This window comes from Magnolia sinica, chromosome 19 (genome assembly GCF_029962835.1).
Source record: "Magnolia sinica isolate HGM2019 chromosome 19, MsV1, whole genome shotgun sequence".
Classification (NCBI taxonomy): Eukaryota; Viridiplantae; Streptophyta; class Magnoliopsida; order Magnoliales; family Magnoliaceae; genus Magnolia; species Magnolia sinica.
In genome coordinates, this window is record NC_080591.1 from 29,938,950 (window position 1) to 29,965,082 (window position 26,133).

The 26,133-nt window shown below is 38.7% G+C and overlaps 1 protein-coding gene across 1 annotated transcript; it reads right to left on the reverse strand.

The window, feature by feature from the left end:
- Positions 1-2,800: 2,800 nt before the first annotated feature.
- LOC131235712 (monodehydroascorbate reductase) lies at positions 2,801-25,520 on the reverse strand. Its single transcript, XM_058233028.1, has 10 exons — positions 25,362-25,520; positions 23,899-23,970; positions 13,586-13,637; positions 8,981-9,061; positions 8,671-8,789; positions 8,251-8,470; positions 6,911-7,029; positions 5,908-6,033; positions 4,190-4,330; positions 2,801-3,390 (listed from the first exon to the last, which is right to left on the reverse strand). The coding sequence occupies exons 1-10, from the start codon at positions 25,410-25,412 to the stop codon at positions 3,067-3,069; spliced, it is 1,305 nt and encodes a 434-aa protein (XP_058089011.1). The 5' UTR covers positions 25,413-25,520; the 3' UTR covers positions 2,801-3,066.
- Positions 25,521-26,133: the final 613 nt, after the last annotated feature.

The following is a 26,133-nucleotide window of genomic DNA, read 5'->3' on the forward strand; positions in this document are numbered from 1 at the left end:
ATTTATGGTATGAGCCAAAGAATAAGTACGATCAACAGCTTGAGTGGACCCCACCACAGAAAACAGTGGAGAGAGTGACACTCACCATTAAAATTTTCTACGGCTCCACAAAAGTTTTCGATCAATCTGAAATTTCTGTTTTCCTGTCTTTCATGTCTGTGTTAACTTACGGATACGTTGGATCTCATATAAACATCATAGTGGACCTTAAGAAGGTTTCAACCGTCGGCGTCACTCTTCCCACTGTTTTTTATGATGGGTCCACTCTAGATTTGGATCTGACTCATTCTTTGTCTCATGCCATAAAATGATATCTCCAAATGGATGAATGGTGTGGATACAACACATACATCATGGGAACGTGGTGACATTACTTCACTGGTGAGTCTCGCTACTCAACCTGTCAGTGTATATCCTGCGTCCTCCTGCGAAAGCCTTCAGCAGGAACTTCCAGCGAAAGATTCTGTGGGGCCCACTGTGATGATAGTGAGAAAGCCAGTCCGTCCATCCGTTTTTCGAGCTCATTTTAAAACATGCGACCAAAAATAAGATGTATCCAAAACTTAAATGGGCCACACAATAGGAAATAGTGGGGATTTTCTGACCACTGTTGAAACATTTATATGGCCACAAAAGTTTTGTATCGGTTCAAGTTAACGGTGTTTTCACTTCATCTCAGTCAAAATGACCTTATAAATGGTTTGGATGGAATGTAAACATCAAGGTGGAGTTTTGGAAGGTTTCAACGGTAGGCATTCCTTTCCCCACTGTTTTATCTGGTATGGCCCACCTGAGTTTTGGATACTCCTCATTTTTGGTTGAATGTCCTAAAATGAGCTCGAAAAACAGATGGACGTGTTGGATTTCTCACAAACATCACAGTGAGCCCCACCCAAAATCCTTGAGCCGGAACTCCGTGCGAAAGGCTTTCCTCAGGGAATCCGCGTACGTGATTTACAGCCAAAGCCTTCCGCAGAATTCCAAGCGCTGGAAACGTAGGTGGGGCCCACCTTCATGTTTGTGAGAAATCCACCTAGCCCATCAGTTTTGTGAGTTTATTTTAGGACATGGGATCGAAGCTGAGGTGGATCCAATACTCAAGTGGGCCCAAAATGTGAGGATTGAACGTCATGATCTGAAATATTCATGGGGCAACGTAAGTTTTGAATAAGGATAATATGTGTTTTGAGTTCATACCAATAGGAATGACGTTTTGCAATTTTGAAGCAGATGGCATTAGGGCTGAAAGTCAGGCGGGTTGGGTCGAGTTGGTGCTCAACCCTAGCCCAACCCAAGGTTCCTATACCTCAACCCTAACCCAACCCAACCCAACCCAACCCAACCCAAAATCGGGTTGGGAATTCTCAACCCAAGCCCAACCCAAGCGGGCTCAGCCGGTTGGGTAGATATATGCTAATATTTTCATTATTACATTAGTCTATTATATTTTCAATACACGTCTTATTTTTTATACCTATAATTTTATTAATTATATATGTAGCTATTCATCATAAATAAGTTCATTTTTTCTAAACAGACAAGCTAAAATATAGGATAAATACTCCTTTAAAAGTCTTATTGTGTATCGAGCAATTTATTTGAGAAGGAGAAATCCAGCATATCTTGTTAGCTTGAGTAATCGAAAATGATGTGGACCAATGAAACCCGACGATATTGGAATTTCATGTGCCTTCAACACAGACGATCCGCACTCAATTATAATTAATTTATAAGGAATTTATATATTGATCAAGTTCGGGTTGGGTCGAGCAACCCAAGACCTCAACCCGAGCCCAACCCGAGTTTTATCGGGTTGGTGTTTGTATGGCCCAAGCCCAAGACCAAACCCGATACATCCTGCCCAAGCCCAACCCAATGTCGGGTCGGTCACGGGTCGGTCGAGTTGAACCAGCCCAACTTTCAGCCCTAGATGGCACCATATTCATTTCTGACAATACAATGATAAAAATATTCTTTTGGAGATGAATATTGAATCAGAGAATGATATGCCTGAAGAGGGAGTATTTGAAGACTTTGAACAAACTATTATGTCCAATATGCGAAAAGAATCTGTTTATATATATATATATAATGATATTTTATTTTTATTTTCATTTTATAAAAAATAATTTCTTTATAATGTAAAACATTTCCATACAGGAGATAGGGGCAAATGTGTCAAATTAACATATTTCAGACATTTCAGATGTTTGTTAACAAACAGGTTGTTTCAAATTCATTACTTAATTTTCAGACTTTAGCCATAATTACCAAACAAGTTTTTTGACATCCAAGCTGGTGGTTATTTGCACATCCAAATGTACCATATATATATATATATATATATATATATATATATATATATATATATATATATATATGTTTGGAAAAGAATAACATCTCTACAATATACATATTTCCCTTTACTCAAATCATCCTTATACAGGACTGAACATTTACTCCATTGGCTCAACTGGTGAGCAGCCTGGATCTTCACATGTACAATGTCCATAAACCAAAATGAGTCCAGAGAAGAGAGCTCAATTCATCACTGGTTTATGAATGCAAGAAAGATACGTTTTGGTATCGATCCATAGCTCAACTGGCAGACTGAGCGGAGATATACTGAGTGGAGATACCTCGTTTCAACGCTTGAGGTCTTGGTATGGATCCCTAGCGGGGGTGGCTAACATGGAGTGTGTGTACTGACATGGGTGAAACAAGCTAACCCAAAAAACAAAGAAAAAAAAGACACGTTTTGTTAAGAGGAAAATGGTCCGATCTTTACCAGGGTGGAGGATGGATCAAAGTGGGCCAATTTCTTATCACTGGTTGATAAAACAGTAATCATACATTATCATTTATTCTGTCTACTATGAAAGAGATCATGAACCACATATGCTGACTCATTGCTAAAACCCAGTAAAAACAAACACACATCACATTCTCCTATCCAATAAAAACTCTGACGAAAACAAATCCATTTATATCAAGAAAAAACTCAAATCGTAATTTTTTCAAATGGAACGGAATGTGATTACCATGACCTTTTCAAAAGCTTCAAATTCAGATCTTGGCTGCAAAGCTGATGCCCTCCTTAGCAAGCTGGTCGATATCTTCGACAGGTGGTTGGACCCTGGCGACTTTGGCAATGGCCTTGTTCTCCTCAGGCGTCCCACCCTCGAAGAAGGCACCCACCACCTTCCCATCTTTGATCCAGTATGATCCGAACTTGGGCTTTGGCGACGATGGATTGTTGTTGCCGAACAGCACTGTGTCCCCAACGTTGTCGCCATAGAACTGCCACGAGAGGTCAAAGGAGCGGGAATAGAAGTATGGGAGGTAGTCGTATTCGTCGATCACTTTGCCTTCCTCGCTTGCTTTGATTGCCTGCACAGATGCGTAAGATTAGAGACTTATAACTTGGGAGCATGGAAAAACATGTTGAAGCACAGAACGCTATGCCAACGTGCACATTGAGTAGTGAAGACCATTGATTGTCATTTTTCAGATCCGACCATTTCTACTTCATTGATGTGTGTGGCTCATCAAATGTGCTAGCATGCTAACAGGTACAATATCCAAGCCATCCATCAGGTGGTTCTGACTGTTTAGATGTTCTCTTGTGAAAATGTATTTCTTCCATTCAGCTGATGGGCCAGAATGTCAGAAACAATTGTCCAGTTAAGAAAAATTCGGCAAAGTAATTTTAAGCAGTACAAAATGGATTTAGGTGATGAACATTCACCATGGGGCCCACAAATATTCAGCAGTGGGATACACAAATGGCCACGTTGGCATGCATGGGGCATTTGTTTTGGCACTTGAAGACGGTAGCTTCCTTGGTATTGGAGGGAAGGGACTAAGATTATTTTGTTATTTGCCACCCATAGCTTAAATGATGGTGACTTATCCATTGTACACATGGCACATACAAGCCTGTTGATCTAGACTGTCTAAATAATGAGCACAATGCGGATGGAGTGTATTTGAAAACCACACTACTCTAACACCCTGCCTTGAGTTTAGCTGTCAAATCTGGATGGGGGACATTTCACTTCTTTTCTTCAATTAACTGTCCATTTGACAGTACCATTGGATAGTTAAATATCCGATAAATGTGATATTCTGTTTTATTCACAATGAGGCACCTGACAAGGATGATTTGGCTATGATAATGGAAGCATACCTTCACAGCCTGCTCAGCTGATTTCCTAGCATGATCAACATGCTCCACTCTCCTCAACTCGTTGTACAACTTCAAAGGAAACGTAGCCACATCTCCCACTGCATACACATCAGGGACACTTGTCTTGAAGAATCCATCAGTCTGCAACAAAGAAAAGGACACAACATGAATGGAATTGGTACAGCTCCAGTAAGGAATATATATATATATATATATGGAAAAAGGTTCTATGCAGTCAAGCTCATGGGAACTTCCCATGAGGTCGAGCTGTGTGGGCCCCACCGTGACGTGTGTCGAACATCAACACCGTGCATTTGATGGTCCCCCTTTAAATTATGGGATATCCCAAAAATCAGCTGTATACAGAACTCAGGTGGGCCATACCATCTAAAATCATGTGAAGACATGCCTAAAACATATAAAAGCACTTGGTGGGGCCCACCTGAAATTTGGATGCATCTGAAACTTGGTCTGACCTCTCATCCAAGTGGGACACACATAATGGATGGGCTGGATTTGTGAACCACATCTCGGTGGGCCCAACAAATGATTATGAATGTTTTAATGGAGGGTAGCCCCTCTCAACTTCTGTATGTGGTGTGGCCCACACAAGTCACGGATTGACTTGATTTTTAAGCCCTAGGCCCACCATGGAATGGTGTATCTGACTGATGGGGTAGATGTTCGACACGCATCATGGTGGGGCCCACACACACACACACACACACACATATTGTTGATTACGTCATCGCAGAAATGACGTGGAACGCATCAATTCTACATTATAGAGTGATTGGCTGGAGAATGAAGAATGACCTTGTGGACCATAAGATATTGACAGTTATTTATAGATGCTATAACCCCCGAAAACAATACAGTTACTGCGGTCTCCTCTGATTTGCATGTAAGACCATGAAAGAAACAATTCGCTTTGGCTGCCCTTCTGGCAAAAGTCATCAGCTACAGCTGGCTTTATGCTAACTTAGCACGCAGCCCGTCCTTCACATACGTGTCAGTTGCAGAGAACATTTGATTCATGTAAGCAGTAGGCCCCACCATGAGTATCCCAGTGTAAAAAACAGACCAACCCCACACTCATCACAAGGGACAGCTTGACATTGAAATCAATGGATGCCAACAGTCCGACTTGGTGTTTAGGTCTTGTACAGCAAATGAGTGGATTGGCATTTATTTCTGAGACAGGTGATCATCAGTGGGGCACGCCATTTACATCACTTGGATGTCCTGCGCTAGTGACAATTTGGTAGAGTGTCAGGGCTGCATGCAGCTGGGAGGTGATCAGTTCTCTTTTGCACAAGTAATATATCTATAATATGTTCGAAATTTTTTTATGTAAATAATTTTTGAAACTGAAGCGCATTAAGAAAAAAAGAAAATAATGATACAAGAAGCCAGAAAGCAATGTTCCAAATGGATGGTAAATTTTAGAAAAGAAAAGAGAATGAAATTTCAATTTGGTCAGTTCTTGGCACACTGAAGATAAGACGGGACTTGATCCTCAGGCTTTCTGCTCAGGTCAGAATTCAAGGAGTTATATCTCACTTCTATACCTAGAAGCGATATTTAGTATTTAATAAGATATATGGAACAATAATTTACCAGAAACACTGATGCAATAACATGGAAAGCAAGCACCAAAGACAAGGCTATGATGATTGATACAATAATACAAGGCAAGGAGTATGAAATGAACTAACCTTAATTCCACCTTTCTCCTCTTGAACTTGACCCTTAAACAGTGTTGTTAGTGGTCGTCCCCCGACACCAACAACGACGATGTCAGCCTCCAACACTCTCCCATCCTTCAGTTTTACTGCCTTCACCTGGAAAATATCAACTTGTGGATCAAATAGCAGCTAAAGGCTGCAACTTGATAAAGGCAAGCCTTTTCTTCTTCTTCCTCTTTTTTTGTTTTTTTGTTTTTTTTTTATGAATAAGATAAACGGTACCCACTATTAGTCATTCAAAACAATTAACTTGTATTATATGTACTATGAATGGACATGAGAAGGGTCTTTAAGCAATGGAAAGGGCATTTAGGCAATTTAGTGTGAAGCACTTGAGAGGACATGAGAAGGGTCTTTAAGCAATGGAAAGGGCGTTTAGGTAATTTGGTGTGAAGCTGTTTGTAATTCATGGTCCTTACTACCATGATCTATCCTTCCATGATTTACAAAAAAGAAGAAGAATACTTGATTCGGATTTTTTTTTTTGAAGATTAAAATTTATTAATGGGAGCAAAATGCAGCCCAAAAAAAAAAAAAAACTATACAAACTTGAGACTGCTAAGGAGACTCAACCACCAAAGAAAGAAACAAACTAAAGCTATACAATGCAAAAGCAGAAATGAAAGAGAGAGAAGAGGGAGACTCACCCAATCCAGCAACCGAGAGAATACCTTATTCAATACAAGGTTCCAAAACTCAAATACTTGATTTCGGGGATGTCTCAATCTCAAGAAAGGACGGAGATATCCTAACAGGTCCTCAAGTTACAGTAACGTTTCTTTTACATCCAGCTCTAAACTAATGTAATGCCCAGACCTTAATTTGATTATATGAATACTGAATGATATGGCCTATCCTGATATATTAGATAAGTAATTGCAATGCAGTTACGGCGCATCCAAACATTTTCTAAATACCAAATCCAAAGAATGATATGCAAATGAAGAAGTCCATAAAATGCTTCAAATATTACCTCCCCATTTGCATCTGAATCAAATCCAACAGCTACTGTGCCCTTTATAATGCTGATTCCTTTATTCGCATAATAGCCCTCATAGAAAGCAGCTATTCCTGAAGTGAAAAGCCGAGGCACTGCAATAGGGAAGGCCATGTTAAAAGCGTTTCTTTCTTATTATTATTATTTTTTGGTTTTGTTTTTAATGGTAACTCAAATTATTACCAATAAAACAAAAAACACGAAACAAATGCAGAACAACAGAGATGATGGGGAGGCAAATGAAGAAAATCATCCCCTTCTTTAAATGAGTGATTAATCCTAGACAACTCCTAACTGATAAACTGAACCTTCTTCCTTCCTGCACATGTTTGTGATGTGATATTCCTCTTTGTAAACCATAAATCATGAGGATCTTGTTAGCCGTAGCTATCCACACGAATGCATGCACTCTATGACAGATGGATGACTTTGACACCTTCGCAAGTGGAGATGGATTATCGCCTTCTTGGATATCAACTGAAGATAAGACTTTGAAGTGAATTTTCCCGTCTTTCGACCACAGCCAAAACCTTCTTATCTTCAACTTAAGAATTGATTCTAACATCGTATGGCTGCCCCATAGGCCTACTAAAAGGCTTCCTTTCTTCATCTCTAAGAGTTCTCATCAGCAGCATATTCCAAACCACAGCACCTCTCTCCGATATATAGCAATCCACCACCTTAGCTTCTTTACATACCAAAAAAGCATACAGTATGGGAAACGATTCCAATAGAGGAGATCCTAACCAAGCATCAAACTGAAACCACACAGGCCATAATAACAAGAATCCCGTTCTTGAAAGCCTTAATCGCCTTTGTGCAAGATTCACAATCATCTTCATTGAAGACCCAGCTGAAGAGGTTAATGTCTCTCTCCACACATGAGCAGTTCCTTGAGGGATCCCTGGAAACCACCCCCAGTAGATTTCCCATATTTACAGCTAATGAAATTCCTCCACAGCCCCAACTCCCTGCGAACCTCCACCACCACTACTCAAGCAAGCTAAATCTTAAAAGGAATGAAATTTTGAGAAAATTAAGCATCTAACGAAGAACCATTCCCATTCTTTCATGTTATCATTGAGCATGGGATGCATGTGATATAAATGATCCAACAGGGATTGGAAAACTTGGGAAGAAAGGAACCATTGATAAAGAAAAGCATCATAGACTTATGATCTAATAGGCGAGATATTTTAAGATACACAGTATAAAACAACCTAGTGATATGCAGTCAAATGGGAAGGGTCTTATTGAAAATAAACGCCATATGTGCTTAAATAGGGTTGTAACTTTGCAAGAAAATGGACACTTACTGCACCACGGTTCAGGATACACCATAGAAACATCAAAGTTGTTGATTTTCATAACTGCACCCAGCTCAAGACCAATGTATCCTCCTCCGACAATAACAGCCTTTCCATTCTTTTTCGCCTTAATCACTTCTATGAGCTTATCAGCATCTTCAATTTCTCTCAAATAGAAAATATTTTTGGCATCAGCTCCTTGAACACCAAAATCAGACAACCTAATAACCTGCAAAATCACAATAGACTTTCTAAAATTTCTGCAGGTCTGTATGAAATGAAGGTAACTCTTCTAAATAATCTTTTTTTTTTTTTTGAGAATGAAATATTGACAGTATATTGTAATGATATGTGATTGCATGTCACAAATAAAAGAAACATGGAAAAAAAATATGGATCTTTAAAGGATTATTGTTTTTTGACACTTACTGTGGAACCAGTTGCAATGACCAAAATATCATATTTGAAGGTTGCTCCAGCTGCACTTATGAGAACCTTGGAAGCAAGATCTGCTTTCACTATCTCAGTGCTAAGAATCAGCTCAATGCCTGCAGCCACGAGTTTCAACATTAGCCAGTTGAGAATGTGCTTGTAAGAAATTAATGTTAGTGATTTTGAAGATTTTTGAAAAAAGTAAAATCCAACAATATATAGACAGTCTAGCACCCTCCCTCATTTTCTCAACTCACCTATTAATGTGTGCAAGTAAATTTTTTAATATAAGTGAGAGGAGCATTACCTTTTTCGGTATACCATTCGGGAAGAAGTCTCTCGCCTCCACTCCCAACACAAACATGAAACCCTGGGAGTCTTGCAGCTCCTGAAAACCAGTAGAAACATTAAGCATACATAGAGTAACTTGCTGAAGTTTTTTCTTTTTTTTCCTTCTATTTTTTAATAAAGAAGACCAAGTTGTATGGTAGAAGGAATTTTACATTATTTAAATGATGGTAATGGAATAACTGAATAAGTCTTTACTAATTCAAAAGGGCATGCACCAAGCACTCGAGGCTCTTCAGCAACGGTAACAGCAGCAAAGGGTGAAAATTTTCTAGGATAGGTATTAAAGAACATTGCATTGAACAAATAAATAATAACAGAGATGGAGAGAAAGGAACAAAAAGAAACCATATTAGATACTTTTAAGTGTTGCAAGAAAAAAGAACACATTGATCCTTGAACAAACATGATGCATCCAATCATCCATCCATTGGAATGGAAATAGATGGGTCTTAACAGGTGTTGAAGATACAACTTTTAGAGTATATATATCAGTTCTACACCAGCGCCATCTGAGGGTCTGATCAAAGGTTCAACCATCTGGGTGGATGAGCTGGTCATTGATTAATGATTAATCCATCCATCCATATCGAAGGTTTGAACCATTCAACTATCCGAATTGCAAACTTCAACCATATTGACAATACAGATCGGATGATGGAGACCTGGATTGTATCCATGCTCTGATTACCATATCTGTGGACTATGGTCTGGTTGGATCATGGAGCATGGAGCCTATGGATCCAATTGGATGGCCTTGAATGATCACCTGTGACAGCATCTTCAGATTAAAGAGGTCCAAGTAATATGTTGATAGCCCTTATCCAATAACTTGGTAGTTTAATTCAAATTAGAGATTAGTAGTTTTTAAAATTAGATTTTTATTATTATTATCTTTTTAGTTTCATTCTTCTTAATCCTCTTTTAGGTCATTGCATAAGATCAAGATGAGTATTAGGATTATGATAAGTTGTGAGAACTTCTATTTAAGCATATCCAAGAGTTATCACATGAGCTATTTAAAGTGATCCAGACATGGATAATGCAAGAAGTTAGTGACTCCAATCACAGATGCTTGTAGGATCCAACATATCTACAGGAGCGACAACGAAACTATTCCACTCCTCTAAGCCACAATTAAGATGGCCCACCAGGAACAATCAATGGTTTAGAACATCAAATCTAAGCCAATGAATTAATGTATGACCCACTCTCCTCTTCTCTCTCCATTTTACTCTCCCACACAAAGGGTTGCTTACAGATGTCCTGAACCAAGTCATAGTTAGAGAGCTATTGGGTCCTTACTCTTGCTCCGGTGGTTGACTCTCAGGAGTTTCAACACCGGGTCAAGGGTTCGAGTACCCATAGGTGGTGAAATTCCACTACGGTGTGAGTGTGTGTGGGGTGTGTGTGCGTGCGTGTGCGTGCATTTTTTTTTAAAAAAAAGTTAGAGAGCTATTATAATTCTTGGGAGATTTTTCAAGATCAATGGAGAGTACTATCTTGCTTAACAGTTGATGATAATGAAATTGATACCTATTTGAGGGCATTGACTACGAGGAGACCATTTCATCTATTGTAAAGTTCTCATTAATTTGTCTTGGGATCATATTCTTGCAACACTGATGCATACATGACCTCTTTATCTTGGATATGCACAGCGAATTGTGAAATCCCAAGCACTATAATAACTGCAACTTCTTCTTGGGGCTCATCAAGCTTCCCCACCTTAAGAGTAATGTGCTTACCCTTTTTGTACACAAAGGTATACATATTCTTGTGACCACAATCGTCATCCTGTCCTACAACCATGGTTGACCTAATATAGACTTATGACTTTCAAAGGAATGATGCCAAACCATATGGTCTCTTCATAATGGCCTAAAGAGAAATTTATTAAGCATCGATTGGTAACTAGATGGAGTATCATGCACCCAAGCAATGTTATAAGGCTTAGGTTGCTTCTGTCTTGAAATACGAGGGACTGAATATCCAATGCAAGATTGCTGAGTCATTAACATGGATTCTAGAAGTTATCTTTTTAGGGGATGTTTGGATACATGAAATCCAAGGGAAAAGAAAGGAAAATAAAATAATTATCCGATGATGATTTCCATGAGCACTATTGAAACATGGATTCCAATTTTAGAGTTATTGTTTGGATAGCATGTGGAAATCTCATATTCCTCTCACAAAAAGCACCTAGTTTCTTGTGCCAAGAATCCAAATCATGGAAAAGTGTATTGATTGCTTCATGAAATCCATCCTTTTCTTTGGTATCCAAACAAGACAAATTGTCGCATTAAAGGAGAAACCGTTTCCTTTTCCATTGCTTGGCATGGAATACCTAGCGTCCAAACATGGCCTTAACGGTTAAGATGAAAACTTTTAGGGCCTCTTTGGATTAGCCATTACAGCCATAATGTGTTGTGAATGAGTAATGGTTATTGTTACCACCGTAGTTGGAAGCAGTGTTCTAAGTATCGGTATTGCTACAAGTTTCGCTGGCCAAGGATATGGAAATAATATCGATATCGCCAATAATATCGCTGATAACCGGAAATGTGGGGAAACATAGGAAAATTTGTGGAATTTAAATCAAAACTTCAGGAGATGTTAAAATGTACATATTTGCATATTTAGAAATTAAAAAAAAAAAAAAAAAATTTAAATGCATACATAACAAGTTTTCCATTTAATAAGGCCTTAAAAGCATGTGTTGTTGTAAGAAATCAATCCAACCATCCAACCTTCCATCCAAACATCTATCGATATTGCAAAATATCAACACATGATATTTCACCAAGGAATCATCAACAATTCGAAAGGAAATGAAAATTTGTGTTCTCAATATTGTGCATGTTGCAATATCGATAATATCGAGATATTATCAATATTATCAATGAGAGATTGAACACCACATACAACCATGTGCCCATGAAAAAATATTTGAATTAATTTTTTTTCTAATAAATAAAATTTTAATGATATCAATGCATTGGCGATATTATTGAAATATCGTCAATACACTTATGATACAAGCATTACCTAGAGCATTACCTAGAATTTACATACTCGAAAATATTGGCAATATTGATGCATTGGTAATACAAGCAAAACCTAGAATTTACATAGTTGGAAATATTGATGATTACATTAGCGATATTAATACATTGGCGATACATTGCTAATACCTGAAATTTTTGATACTACCAGCGTTATCGGTATCGCTACTAGTGTTATCGGTATCGTTGAGCTGGAGAAAGATAATATCAGAGATATTTCGATAATATTGTAGATAATTCGAACACTGGTTGGAAGTAAAATGGGGTGTTCGCCGTATGTTACACCACTACCGCGGTTGGATACACGTGGATGCAAATTCATCCATGTGTTATATCCACACCATCCATCCATTTTGCAATATCATTTTAGGGCTTGAGCCCAAAAATGAGGCAAATCCAAAGCTCAAGTGGATCACACCACAAAAAGTAGTGGGGACATTTCCTAGGGCCCACCAGGGTGTTTATTTGCCATCCAACCTGTTCATAAGGTCACACAGACCTGGATGAAGGGAAAACACAAATATCAGCCTGATCCAAAACTTCTATGGCCCCCAAAAAGTTTTCAATAGCAAGTGTTCAATTCCTACTGCTTTACGTGGTGTGGTCCACTTGAGCTTTGGATCTAGCTCAATTTTGGGCTCATTCCCTAAAAGGATCTTGCAAGATGGATGGATGGTGTGGAAATAACACATGCATCATGTTGGGCCCCACAGAACTTTGCCATGTCAACACACCTCCGCAATCCGCCTCTCTCATGGAGTCGAAAGGATAACCAAGATTTGACAGCTAGGCTCTATCCAATTGATGGTAAATTGTTACGATGTGAGTTTTCCATCACATTATGGTGGCGGTCAACGATCCAAACAGGCCCTAAATGGAAAAGAAGAAGAAGAAGAAGAAGAAGAAAATATGAAGTGAAATTTTGGACATCTTTCCTTCGCAAACGTGTTACCGATTTCATTTGCTTCCCTCCGAAGCATGGGAAAAAAATATTATCGGGCTTTGATGCTTACTCCAAAGCTTTGTTGATGATGAACAATAATATTTGACCATAGAGGATTAGGGAAGTGATTTTGGATAAATTTTGAATTAACAAGCTACAGGGAAGCTAATGCTATTGTGTGCAATGATGCAATCATTGTAAGTGGCATTTTCTATCCTTAGGGAGGACTGGAGGTGGCACTTCGTTTTTATTATTGCATCAGTAGCTTTCATTGTAAGCGGCATTTTCTATCCTTAGGGAGGACCGGAGGTGGCATTTCATTTTTATTATTGCATCAGTAGCTAAATAGAAATTACACTTATAGAAAGGAAGCGAAAAAAAGAAGCCCACAGTCTATGGAAAACAGTAGTGCCCTGCTGTCTGAATTTGACTACAAGCTTTATTTAAATAGGATATCTATGTGAAACGTAAGAGCACACTAGTGCACAACATAGGCTATGACAAAAAAAATAATAAAATAAAATAAAATAAACAGAAGCAAACACGAATCCCTTACCCTCGGGGAAAAGGTATGCCTTGCTAAGTGCAGGACGCTCATAAGGAGCCACCTGAAAGATAAGGTGTATGTCAGTTTGGGTCTGAGATATGATGAAAAAATAGAAGAAAAATAGTATCCCTCAGCCACAACTGCAACTCCTACAGTAAATAGTAACAAAAGCAATAAAAAATGCAAATCTTCAAAATGTCTTGTCTAAGAATAGCAATGGAATTATTCTAGTAAGGTTCCAATAGAAATCCAAAAAGAAAAAAAATCGTTGACCACAACTTTTCCCCATTTAGAAGTGGAAATGTTGATTGTATTGGCGCCCTTAATTAGATGTAATAACAGCTCCCAAGATATCAAATGCTATTGAGATGTAAAGGAAAACTTCGTATGAAGCAGAAAAAGAAAATTTCTTTGATCTAAAGTCATTTGCAAGAGAATCTCATTATCACCATACAATGCATTAGCACAATATTCTTCACATACATGATAGGTCTCTGAATGCATGTGTTAACCCATAAGTTTTTTATTCACTACTATGACTAGAAAGTGTATCCCTCAGCTGCAGTTGTAACTCCTACAGTAATGACAAAAACATAGCCAAACAATCAAACAGGAAGCATAAAGAAATGCAATCTTCAAAATATAATGTCTAAGCATATGGTGAAACCCTGGCTATCAAATCAATGAGATCTTGATACCCGAATCCCAAAGAAATGGACGAGTACACAAACGAGAATGTTTGAGTAGAGAGGGAGAAATAACTTTATTAATATTCAAACATCTTCTCTTACCGATACTTAAGAAAACTCACATGCTTAGAAAATATGGAATGTCCTACCTCCTACACCACCTCCCCTTTTGTACACCCTAAAGACAATCACCATGAATCTTTAATCTTTCCCTCAACTAGTAGATTGATTTCAAATCAATCCTTATTGATATAAGATAATATCAATCCTACATAAGATTTGGCCTTACATAGCAAAAACAAATCTACTAAATACCCCTAAAATCTTTAATCATATCTTTCACATCAGCCTCCCTTTTCCAAAAATGGTAAATGTGATCTCTGACATTTAGGCCACAAATCTTGCAACAAACAGCCCAAAATTAGTACATGTTGGGCCTTAAGATGGGCCGTGGGCCTACATCAAAATAGCAGTTGAAGTATTCTAATAAGATTCCAGTGTTAGTCCAACAAAATGAAAAATAAAAAATAAAAAAATCTGTGATTACAACTTCTCTGCATTTAGAAGTGGAAGTGTTGGATTCTATTGACACCCAAGATTAGATGTCAGTCATGCGACAACAGTACCAAGACATCAAATGCTATTGAGATTAAAAGGAAAACCTCATATGAAGCTCGAAACAAAATTTCCTTGATTTAAAGCCATTTGCAAAGGAATCTCATTATCACCATACGATGCATTATCACAATATTCTTCTCCTAGGTGAGAGGTGTGAATATATGTGTTAACCGTTAACCCACAAGCTTTTTTTCACTGATATGACTAGAAACCTACAATTTGCCTCTGCATCTGATTTCCGTTTCTCTTAACACAATCTTTATAAAAGATATATAGAATTCTAGCACTGAAATCCTGTTTTTTTGATCTGCGAACAAAGTAACATCAACATAACTCTATTTGATCATTGACCGTTACTTTTATCTCAAACTTCTTTCAATTTACGAAAAAAAAAAAAAAGAAAGTCAATTGACTTGTTATTCAAAAGGCCTTTCGCATGTACACTGACACAATTTATACATCGTGTATGAAGAAAAGGCTCGGAAGTAAGCTGTCTTCGAATTTCACAGTTGCTATTGTTTTGATGGATAATAACAGCACACCCGATAGCAGAAGAGGGAGTAATAAGATGGGTCACTCATAATTGGTTCATATGCTAACCTATTACAGAGCTTGTTTTCCCTTTAGTTTGCTTTAACAAAGTTATTTTTTTGACTAGCAAAAGGCAGGGTAACATTTCAACATGTTCCTTTATCATGTCAAATCTAAGTAAGAGCCAGATACCACAGTTGGTTGGGCATCTCATGAGTGGATTATTCTTGATAGGCATGTGGTTACAAAATGATCAAAGTGAAGTTAATGCAAGGGCATTTTCACACCAAGCTCGAGTGGGGTGGCATGTGTGAAGCGGGGGCACATTTGGGGTAGGTGGCTCGAGTGGGGTGGCATGTGTGAAGCAGGGGCACATTCGGGGTGGGTGGCTTGTGTGAGGTGGGTGGCTTGTGTGAGGCGAGACCTATGTGAAGTGAGGCACACAAGGGGGGGTTTGGCTAAGGGCTTATGTAGACCTAAGCTATGAGATAAAGGGTTTGATTCGTCACGCTCTATCAGTTCGAGCTTTTAGAGCGAGTGATTAGTTGTCCAGCGTCAAAAGTGGTATCAAAGCGGAGGTCTCGTGTTCGAGACTTCTCACCAGGGATGATTAATGCAGGGGCATTTTCACACTGGGCTCGAGTGGGGTGGCCTGTGTGAAGCGGGGGCATACTCAGGATGGGCAGCTTGTGTGAGGCGAGACCCATGCAAAGTGGTGCCCACGAGGAGGATTCGGTCGAGGGCCTATATGTAGACCTAGGCTATGACATAAAGTGATTGATTCGCCATGCTCTGTCAATTCAAGCTTTTAAAGCAAGTGGTTAGTTGTCCTATGTCAGAAGTGGGGCACAAAAGTGATGCCAAGATTGGGATTAGATCTAGCATTCCACTATCTGACCACAAGGAGACGAGCAGATCACCCCTAAAATTCACTAGTACATTTGGTCATCAAGATTGTCAAAGGGAGTGCATGGACGGATCTCTCTCTCTCTCTCTCTCCATTGATTGGCTAAGCAAGGTGGAAAAGGTGTTCGGGTACAAGGAAATCGTGGACAATTAGAAGGTTAAGTTAGTAGCTATGAAGTTTTATGTTCACGTGTTAGCAAGTTGAGACAATCCCCAAGCCGAACAAATCCGTCTGGGTAAGGACAATGTAAATTTTTAGAAAAAGTCGAAAAAAGATGTTAAAAAAGTTACCCATAACTTTATCTCCGTGACCTCTATCAAAGATGTCACAATCTACATCAATGGAATAGATTGGTAAGTGAACACATCGAGTTCTATAGACTGACATCTTAGCTAGGATTTCATGAGAATGAAGACCAAAGGATTTCAAGATATCTTAATGATTTTAACCTGGACATCATAAATGAATTGGCTTTTAAAAAAAAAAAAAAGTTAAGTTGTTTGATGCATGCACACTTGCATTAAAAGTCGATGAGAATATTAACTGGGGACCTGGGAGACGATTTGGGACAACATAACTCTCAAGTAGGGAGACCATATGACCTCCAATAAGTCAAAGGGTGACGGGCCAACGTCCAATAATGAAGCCAAACCCTAACCCAATGGGAGATGGTTATGGATGAGGGGCCAGTCTACCTACGACAGGATAAAACAACACTTATTCCATATGCTTTAAGTGTAGACAATCAGGACATCGTTCTTTTCAGTGTCTTAAAGATCAATCCACAATTAAAGTGAAATTGGCCGAAGAAGGAGAACATGTTGAAGACATTCCCGATCGCATACAAATGAAAATTGAAGATTATATAGACATCAAGAACAGGCATACAAGGATGGGGTGCATATTGGGGAAGATATAGAAGATGTAATGGTGATCGGGGAAAATAGTTGGTTACCTAGAAGATTATGCTATCAATGCATCGGGTGATTAATGAGGGGTGGTGGTAGCAACAAAATATCTTTCACGCCACTTGCACTTTTGGTGGGAAGATATGCATGATTCTGGTATATGGGGGAGGCAGTAAGAATATTGTCTCGCAAGAACTTGTAGATAAATTAAAAACATAAGCAACCGCGTGCTTAGTTTCATTCTCTATTGGATCTAAGTACAAGGATGAGACCTGGTGTAACGTGGTCTCATGGATGCATGCCACCTTTCGTTAGGGAGTCTATGGTTGTAAGACTGAGATATGGTGCATTTGACTCAGGCTAACACCTATTCATTCATGAAGGACGGTGTTAAAATCACATTGCACCCAATCAGACATCTTCTAACACCCAAATTTGATAAAGACAATGGTTAAAAATCTCAGTGTAAGAAGGTTTGAAGAAGAAAGCAAGGAGACTAGCATCAATTATGTCTTGGTTGCTAAAGAAGATACAAAACATTCAAGATGTTCTGCCTCCAATACATGAGCTCCTTCATGAATATGAAGACTTGGTGTCTGAAGAACTCCCAGCTGGACTTCCTCCAATGAGGAACATTCGGCACGGTATAGATTTAGTGTCAGGTTCGAGCCTACTAAATCTTGTGCACTATCTAATGAGTTTAGTTGAACATGTTGAGCTCCACTGATAGATTACTAAGTTGCTACAGAAGGGTTTAATTCAAGAAAGCATGTCACCATGTGTTATTCATGCATTATTAACCCCTAACTAACCCCTAAGAAAGATGGATCTTGGAACATGTGCATGGACAATTATGTGACCAACCGAACTATTATCAAGTATCGGTTTCCTATTCCACGATTAAACAATATATTGGACATGTTCCACGAAACAAAAACCAACCTTTAGAGCAAATATCATAGATTCATATCCACCTTGGGGACGAGTGAAGAACGCGTTTAAGACCCGAGATGGGTTGTACAAGTGGCTTGTAATGCCATTCAACTTGTCAATGCGGCGAGTACTTTCATGAAGATGATAAAAGAGGTACTCCGTTGCTTCATGGGAAAATTCTTAGTTGTTATTTCGATGATATTCTTGTTTTTAGTATTGATTTATCTATTCACCTTAACAATTTAAGGCAAATATTTGATGTATTACAAATGGAGTCCTACAGACGGAGTCAGTATATGTTAACTTAAGAAAATGCTCTTTCCTGGCCGATAGAATTGTGTTTTTGGTGGTATAATGTGTTTGCAAAAGGGATTAAGGTTGACTAGGAGAAAGTCAAAGCATTACGAAGTGGTCCACCCCACAAACCCTTTCGGAAGTCCGTTCTTTCAACGACTTTACAACATTTATTAGAGATTTATCTTGAACTTTGGTACAATTATCACACTTGTCACCAATTCCACGCGTGGAGGCAAATTCAAATTGACTAAAGTAGCGGATCGAAACTTTGGTACCATTAATAAAAAACAAAGATGACAAGGACTCCAATTCTTGCACTTCTAGACTTCAATAAGTCTTTCAAGTGAAAAGTGATGCTTTGAATGTTTGCATTGGCATAAAGCTGAATGAATAAGGAAAGTCGATGCTTTCTTTAGCAAGAAGCTTAATAATGCATAGAAGAACTACTCCGTGTACGATCTCGAATTTTATGCGAGGTGCATAACAACAGTTATAGCTCGTATCATAGAAATAATTACAACGGCTGTTATGGCCACCATTACTGCTATTGAATACCTTACTAAGCTGGTTCATCGGGAATTTATTCTATACTCGGAACATGAGACGTTGAGATATGTCAACCCTCAGAAAAAGCCGAGTGTTCGTCATGTGAAATTGATGGCCTTTTCCACAAGAATATACTTAGCTTTTACGTCATAAAGCTAGAAATCAGAACAAAGTAGTGGACACTTTGAGTAGTAGGGTGGTTCTATTATGAGCACTTGTCGTGAATGTTGTGAAATTCGAAGCATAAAAGAACAATATGAGGACCCCATTTTGGCAAGGTGCCTGAAAGATGTGTAGATGGCCGAGATCCAATGTGTGAATTTATTTTACATAATAGATATTTATTCAAGGGTTTTAGCTTATGCATTCTTAAAGGACCGTTGTGAGAGAAGATCCACTCTGAGCTACACAGAAGACTAGGTGGGAACTTTGAAAAGATAAAACATTAGCCATGGAGGAAAAATACTACTACCCGCATATGCGTTATAACATTGAATGGTTTGTAGCATTATGTCGCCGATGCCAAGTCTCCAAAGGTCATCTGCAAAACACTAGCCTTTATATGCCATTTCCCATTCTTGTAGCACCATAGGTGAGCATTTCTATGGACTTCATTTCGGGTCCTCTTAGGATTCAAGGGGATTTGATTTTCGTTGTAATTGACCGTTTTTCAAAGATGGCCCACTTCATTTCATGCAAAAGGATGATGGAAGATTGTGCAACTTCACGGACATTGTGCGACTTCGTGAGGTACCGAAGCAAGAACTTTGTACTGTGATTAGAAGTTTGTGGGGGCATTTCTAGCATTTTATGCAAATAGTTGGGGACTAAACTTCAATCCTCTAGTACACATCATTCTCAAACAGACGGTTAAACCAATGTGGTCAACAGGAACCTCGATAACATCTTGAGGAGTATTGTAAGGGATATATGTATCTTATGGTGGAACTTGGCTCTTCCCCAAGCCGAGTTTGCCTACAATTGCTTAGTAAATCATACCATCAGAAAATCATTATTTGAGATCGTACATGGGAAAAATCCACGTCATGTATGTACTTGATTTAGTACTATTACCAATAAAAGATCAAGTGAACAAAGATGTTAATGCTTTTGCTAAGCACATCTAAGACTTGCAAGCTCAGATGAAGAAAAAAGTTGAAGAGAGCAACACCATATGCTGGGAAGTTACGAACAAACATCAAGGGGGGAAGATATATAAAGAAAGCTAATTGGTTATGGTTTATCTCTGGAAAGAAAGGTTTCTAAGGAAAGGTTACAACAAGCTCAAGTCTACCGAGATAAGAGGACGTTGAGTGACAATGTCTAGAAAACAAGTTGCCAAATGATTTAGATATCTCGCCGACTTTCAATGTAGCGAATTTGTTCGAATATCATGACAAGGTGTCTGACATGTCAGATGAAGTCATTATTGATATGGATAAACAACTCCCGAAGTTAAAGAATGAAGAAGTTAAATAAATATTGCATATGAAAACAAGTAACATTCCACGGGGGCCAATACAAGCAATACTTAGTAAAATGGAAGAACTAGCCCTATTCTGAATGCACATGGATCATAAACAACTAATTGAAAAGATTAAATCTGAACCTCCACTAGTTGTATGAAACGTCCGACTTACCGAAATTGAGTTCTTTCCAACCCAGAAGGAATGATGTAAGCCCACGACCACAGTAGGCCCAGCATGTGTTGATTTGATGCAGGCTCACGGCCCACTTAGGCTCATTTAGGTCCATTGTAGGGCCCAACAAGACGCAGGCTCATTAGCCCACTGTAAGGCCCAACATGTACTAATTTTGGACTGTTTATTTATAATGGGAACCTAAATCAATTATTGCAATTTACTGTTTTTGGGAGTTATTGGGGGCTGATTTTAAAATGTGATTGAAGATGTGAGGCTGATTTAGAGATGCAATTAAGATTACTTTCTATCTTTGCTTTTACTATTATTAGGCTTTTACCATCTTAGGTAGATTAGATTGGTTTGAAATCAATCTCTTAATTAAAGAAATTTTCATTAAAGATTTATTTAGGGTATATAAAAGGGGAGGTAGTGTCAGAGTTAGCCATTCTAAATTTTTTAAATGTGAGTTTTCTTAAAGTTTTTGTAAGAGAAGAAGAAAGTTAATATCAATAAAGTTCTCTCCCTCTTTGCTCCATTGTTCATATGGGTATACTTAGGGGTGTACACGAATCGAGTTAGCTTGGTTAGCTCACTTGACTCGACTTGAAAAAGCTTGATTCAACTCGGTTCGAAACTGAGTTCGAGCCGAGTCGAGCTGATTTTTTTAGCTCCAAAAAATTTTGAGCTGAGCTCGACTCAACTCGAATCGAACCCCAACTCTGAATCGAACCAGTTCAGTGACTCAGTTATTTTGATATTGATGTTGCTCAGCAAGTGTTTGATGAAATGACTAAACGAAGTGTTGGCTGGTGGCGAGGAAGGTATGGAAATGAAACAAATACCCCTGTATATTGATTTTTATGTTTCCTGCTGAGGGTTTGATGAAATATAAGTAAACCGATGATGTTGTTTTACATTCTATGAGAAATTGAAGGTGCACTCCATGTGTTTGCTGCAAAGGCTCGATCTTGGCTCGAACTTGGCTCGAATTGGCCCGAGCTGTTGACCGAACCGAGCCAAGCTGGCCAGTTAGGCTCGAGGACCAAGCCAAGCTGAGTTCAAGCTGGGGTCAGCTAGTGGTCGAGCTATGCCAAGCTCAACTCGGTTCGACGCGTGTACACCCCTAGGTATACTTTTTATTTATTATTATAATTATAATTATTATTGTTTTTTGTGATTTAGGTATCAAAATCTCATTAACTCGATAACTACATTGCACCATGATTTTGGGTGTTTATTTTTGGGCCCTAAATTTCAGAGATCACATTTGTCATTTATGAATGATAGGGGTTTGATGTGGAATATATGATTAAGGGGTCGTTTGGTACCATGGATTTGGGAGGGTTTGAGGGGATTCCAAATCCCTTGGTATGTTTGGCACCATAAAGTAATCAGGCGTTTCAAATCCAGGGGGTTTGAAATCCAAGGTGCAAGCTTGGATTACATCTAAAATCCTACCAAGAGTTGCATGTGTAACATGTGTGTCACTAGGCTATTAATCTATTGGGCACATGGCCCATTGATGATATCCCAAAACAATCAGATTATCAATTACATCACTACAATTACTTTAATATGATGATTTGCGCCGTCCATACATTGTCCATGTAAATCAATGGTTAAAAATCATTGGTTAGTCACTCAGATGTGATCTTATGCTTGTGGCCCATCTAAGACTTGGAATTTCATCATTTTCGGCCAAAATATATATTTCAACGAGCTTATTACAACCATTGTGTCAAACATTACATACTTACACTAATTAGAGATATTAAAGTTGATTTAGTAATTAAATTCAAACCCTTGTAAATATACTATGCATAGCTACTTTTGGATTACATGGGATTCTGAATTCAGGGTACCAAACACGACAGGAGGATTTCAAATCCAGGGGGTTCCAAATCCAAAGGGGTTCGGAATCCACGCTACCAAACAGGCCCTAAAGATTTTAGGGGTATTTAGTGGATTTGTTTTTACTATTTTATGCCAAATCTTTGTTTGTGGGATTTTATTATCTTAAATAAATTATTGATTTATTTGAAATAAATTAAGATTGGTTTCAAATCAATCTAATAGTTGGAAAATTTTCAATTAAAGAATCATAGGGATTCTCTTTAGAGGGGGGGCATTCCACATTTCTTTGAGTTATGAGTTTTCTTTAGTAATAGAAGATATTTGAATATCAATAAAGTTATTTCTTCCTCTCTAATATTCCTTGTGAGCATATTTACGTTCATTTCTTTGTGATTCGGGTATTAAGATCTCATTCGCTTGATAACCTGGTTGCACCACTCAAGTAGACTCTTCCAGAATATTTGTACTTGGACGTCCAAACATTCTTAATGCAAACCCCAAAAGGGGTAGCAAATAGATCAAAGAAAAGAAGAAAGAGATTGTGGGAAAGCACCCAACAATCCTCTAGCTGAATGCTAGAGACTGCGAATGCAAGACTATGAGCAAGCTCAATAGTCCTCTAGTCTTAAACTAGAGATCACATTCGGGATGTGGGACGATTGGATCAATTCTATTGACCTATATAATGATAAACACAGACATAGAAATTGATGAAATAATCGAGCCAATATCCCAAGCTCTAAGAAGTGAGAACAATTCCCAATTACATGCTCTAAAACCACTCATCTAACATAACCATGGATGAACTGTCAAGCAACATGTAACTTGCAGAAGTTAAATCATTTATAAAAAAAAAAAAAAAAAATTCCAAGGCCACAAACCCTCCAATAGTTAAGTATTTCCAAAATAACTTTGAGAATATTTGTACCTGGACGTCCAAACATTCTTTAATGTAAACCCTAAAAGGGGTAGCAAATAGATCAAAGAAAAGAAGAAAGAGATTGTGGGAAAGGACCAGACAATCCTCTAGCTGAATGCTAGAGACTGTGAATGCAAGACTATGAGCAAGCTCAATAGTCCTCTAGTCTTAAACTAGAGATCACGTGTGGGATGTGGGACGATTGCATCAATTCTATTGACCAATATAATAATAAACATAGAATTAGAAATTGATGAAATAATCGAGCCAATATCCTAAGCTCTAATAAGTAAGAACAATTCCCAATCATATGCTCTAAAACCACTCATCGAACATAACCATGGATGAACTGTCAAGCAACGTGTAACTTGCAGAAATTAAATCATTAACAAAATAAAATCCAAGGCCACAAATCCTCAAATAATTAAGTATTTCCAAAACAACTAGAGAAGGTTAAGAAAAGAAATGAGAGCATACCGCCTCTTTGGATATAATCGCCAGCTCGCCTGGCTTAAGGCCATGTCTAGCAAACTCCCTAGCAGCATAACCCTAGGAACATATATTAAAGGAGTCAAGCTTCCTAGAAACAAGTGAAGGTGTATGCTAACACAACCTAAAGATTAACAATATCCAAAAATGTAATTGGTCCTTCCGCTATGCACTTTTTGGAGATAATTCGATAGCTGAAGCAAAATCTTGACCAGTCAAGGGATTATTAAAAGTTAGGAATAAGTGACAATAATACAAAATAATACAAAAGTTCCAAAAATATGCAGCATAACCTCCCAAATTAGAAATCCAAAGATCATGTTTCCGTTCAAAGATAGAACTGAACCAAATGTAAGGGAGGCAATGGACTGGGTCTGTGCCAGGCCAGGCTTACAGCAACCTGGACTCGTTTATTTATTGGCCCAAGCCAGGCTTACAGCAACCTGGACTCGTTTATTTATTGGCCCAGGCACGTCATGTATTCAGGCACAGACTCATCTTTGACAGCTACAAAGAGTGGGTGGGCCTCACTCAAAAAATGCCTTTATTTGGCTGGAGCAAAAATCAGGCCAGAAGTCAGATGGGCCAGTGCAGAATATTGGCAACTGTAATCAAAGTGATATCCACTAAACAATCTAATGCCACTAGGAACGCTAAAGGCAACAACACTCCGTTGGGTTGATTCTCCTCTCATATTGGAAAATGGAACGAGTGCAAGACCAGAGCTACTGAGCAGACAATCACCAGTGTCTAAAACCCATGTCTCACAATCATTTCATTCCAATCGTCAAGTGAGCCACACATGTACACAAATTTGGATAATTTAATCAAATTTCAACTAACCATCCATTAATCTTGTGCACATGCTCCCACCCGATGAACAGAACAGCATGATTTCTGAGACATGGCATCTACCGAACGGGATCCACTGATCAGCGGTTCGACGACACCACGTTCCTTATTTACATTGTGAAGCCGGCACAAGCTAGTGTGGCCAATGATTGGATGCTCTGGATCAACATATATGACTGATAAAGGGACGGTGGACTGGACGAGCTTGCCATATAACCTACATACCCAAATTAAAATCTCCGCAAAACAAACTAATCAACGACAAAAACTCACATGAATCTGACTCAAGATTCATCAGTTCTCATCAAAACCAGTTCGAACTCAAATCTGCGACGGATGGGACTAAAATCAGTTCTAATCGCTACTACAACAAAAACCAGATCTACGCATACTGAGAAGTCAAATCCGATCAATCGCACAGGTCAAAAGCTAAATTCTTCAAGGAATCGAAATCTATGAAGAAAATTGGATTTTAAAAAATCAGAAATTATACCGATTACAAGATATCAAGAATCAAAACAAACAAGAATCCAATCAAATATAATCTCATCATATCTGATTTAATCAGATGAAGAAGGCGAGGAGGTTCCAAAACTCACACCAGAAACGCCGCCCCCGACGATCACGTACTTGAAATGCTTCTCCGCCATGGATCGGTTCGAAGATTCGAGAAGAGAAATCAGCAAAAAGAAGAGAGAGTTCGAGAATTTCTTGTGTGAAAGGATGAGAGAGAGAAAGATGCGGAAAGCTGGGAGACGACTGGTAGTACTTATAGAGGCCTGCCCGGGATTGGCTGACCGTGGATATACGGGCAGAGTGGACTTCGACGTGGAGGTGTGCCGACTGTACTTCACTGCTGACTATGGATTCGCCACGACAGTGAGACGATCTTGCCGGACACGGATTGCTTCGTACTCCTGCCCGCACGGACTCGGTCCAGGCAAATGCTCTCTGGTTCACCGATGCGTGGTTGTTTTATCCACGTCGTTTATCCATTTTGATACATAAGCCAAAAAAAAACCAAAAAAAAAAAAGAAAAAAAGAATCAGATCTAAAGACTAAATGGAAGATATATCAGCATTTCAAAATTCTTGCAAGAAGTTTTTAATGGCAGTCTGAAATTCACTACGTCGTGCACCTAAGCCTTGGATCTACCTTTTTTTGAGGCTCATACCAAGAGATAGATCCATTGAGCTGGATGGATGGTGCAGATAAGACACGTATATATAATGATGGGCCTCATAGAGACCCAATCTCCTGCTGAAGTCCTTACTCATGCCCAGACAGTAGACTCACGTGAGTTTCAAAACTAGGGCAATGGTTCAAATATCTATTATTGCCGTTGGTGGTATACTATATAAGGGTTCAGCA

Coding starts and splice junctions, on each gene's coding strand:
- LOC131235712 (XM_058233028.1), bottom strand. CDS start 25,412: ATGGCGGAGAAGCATTTCAAGTACGTGATCGTCGGGGGCGGCGTTTCT. Junction 13,638..23,898: donor CGATTATATCCAAAGAGGCG/GTATGCTCTCAT, acceptor CTTATCTTTCAG/GTGGCTCCTTATGAGCGTCC. Junction 8,790..8,980: donor CGAATGGTATACCGAAAAAG/GTAATGCTCCTC, acceptor TCGTGGCTGCAG/GCATTGAGCTGATTCTTAGC.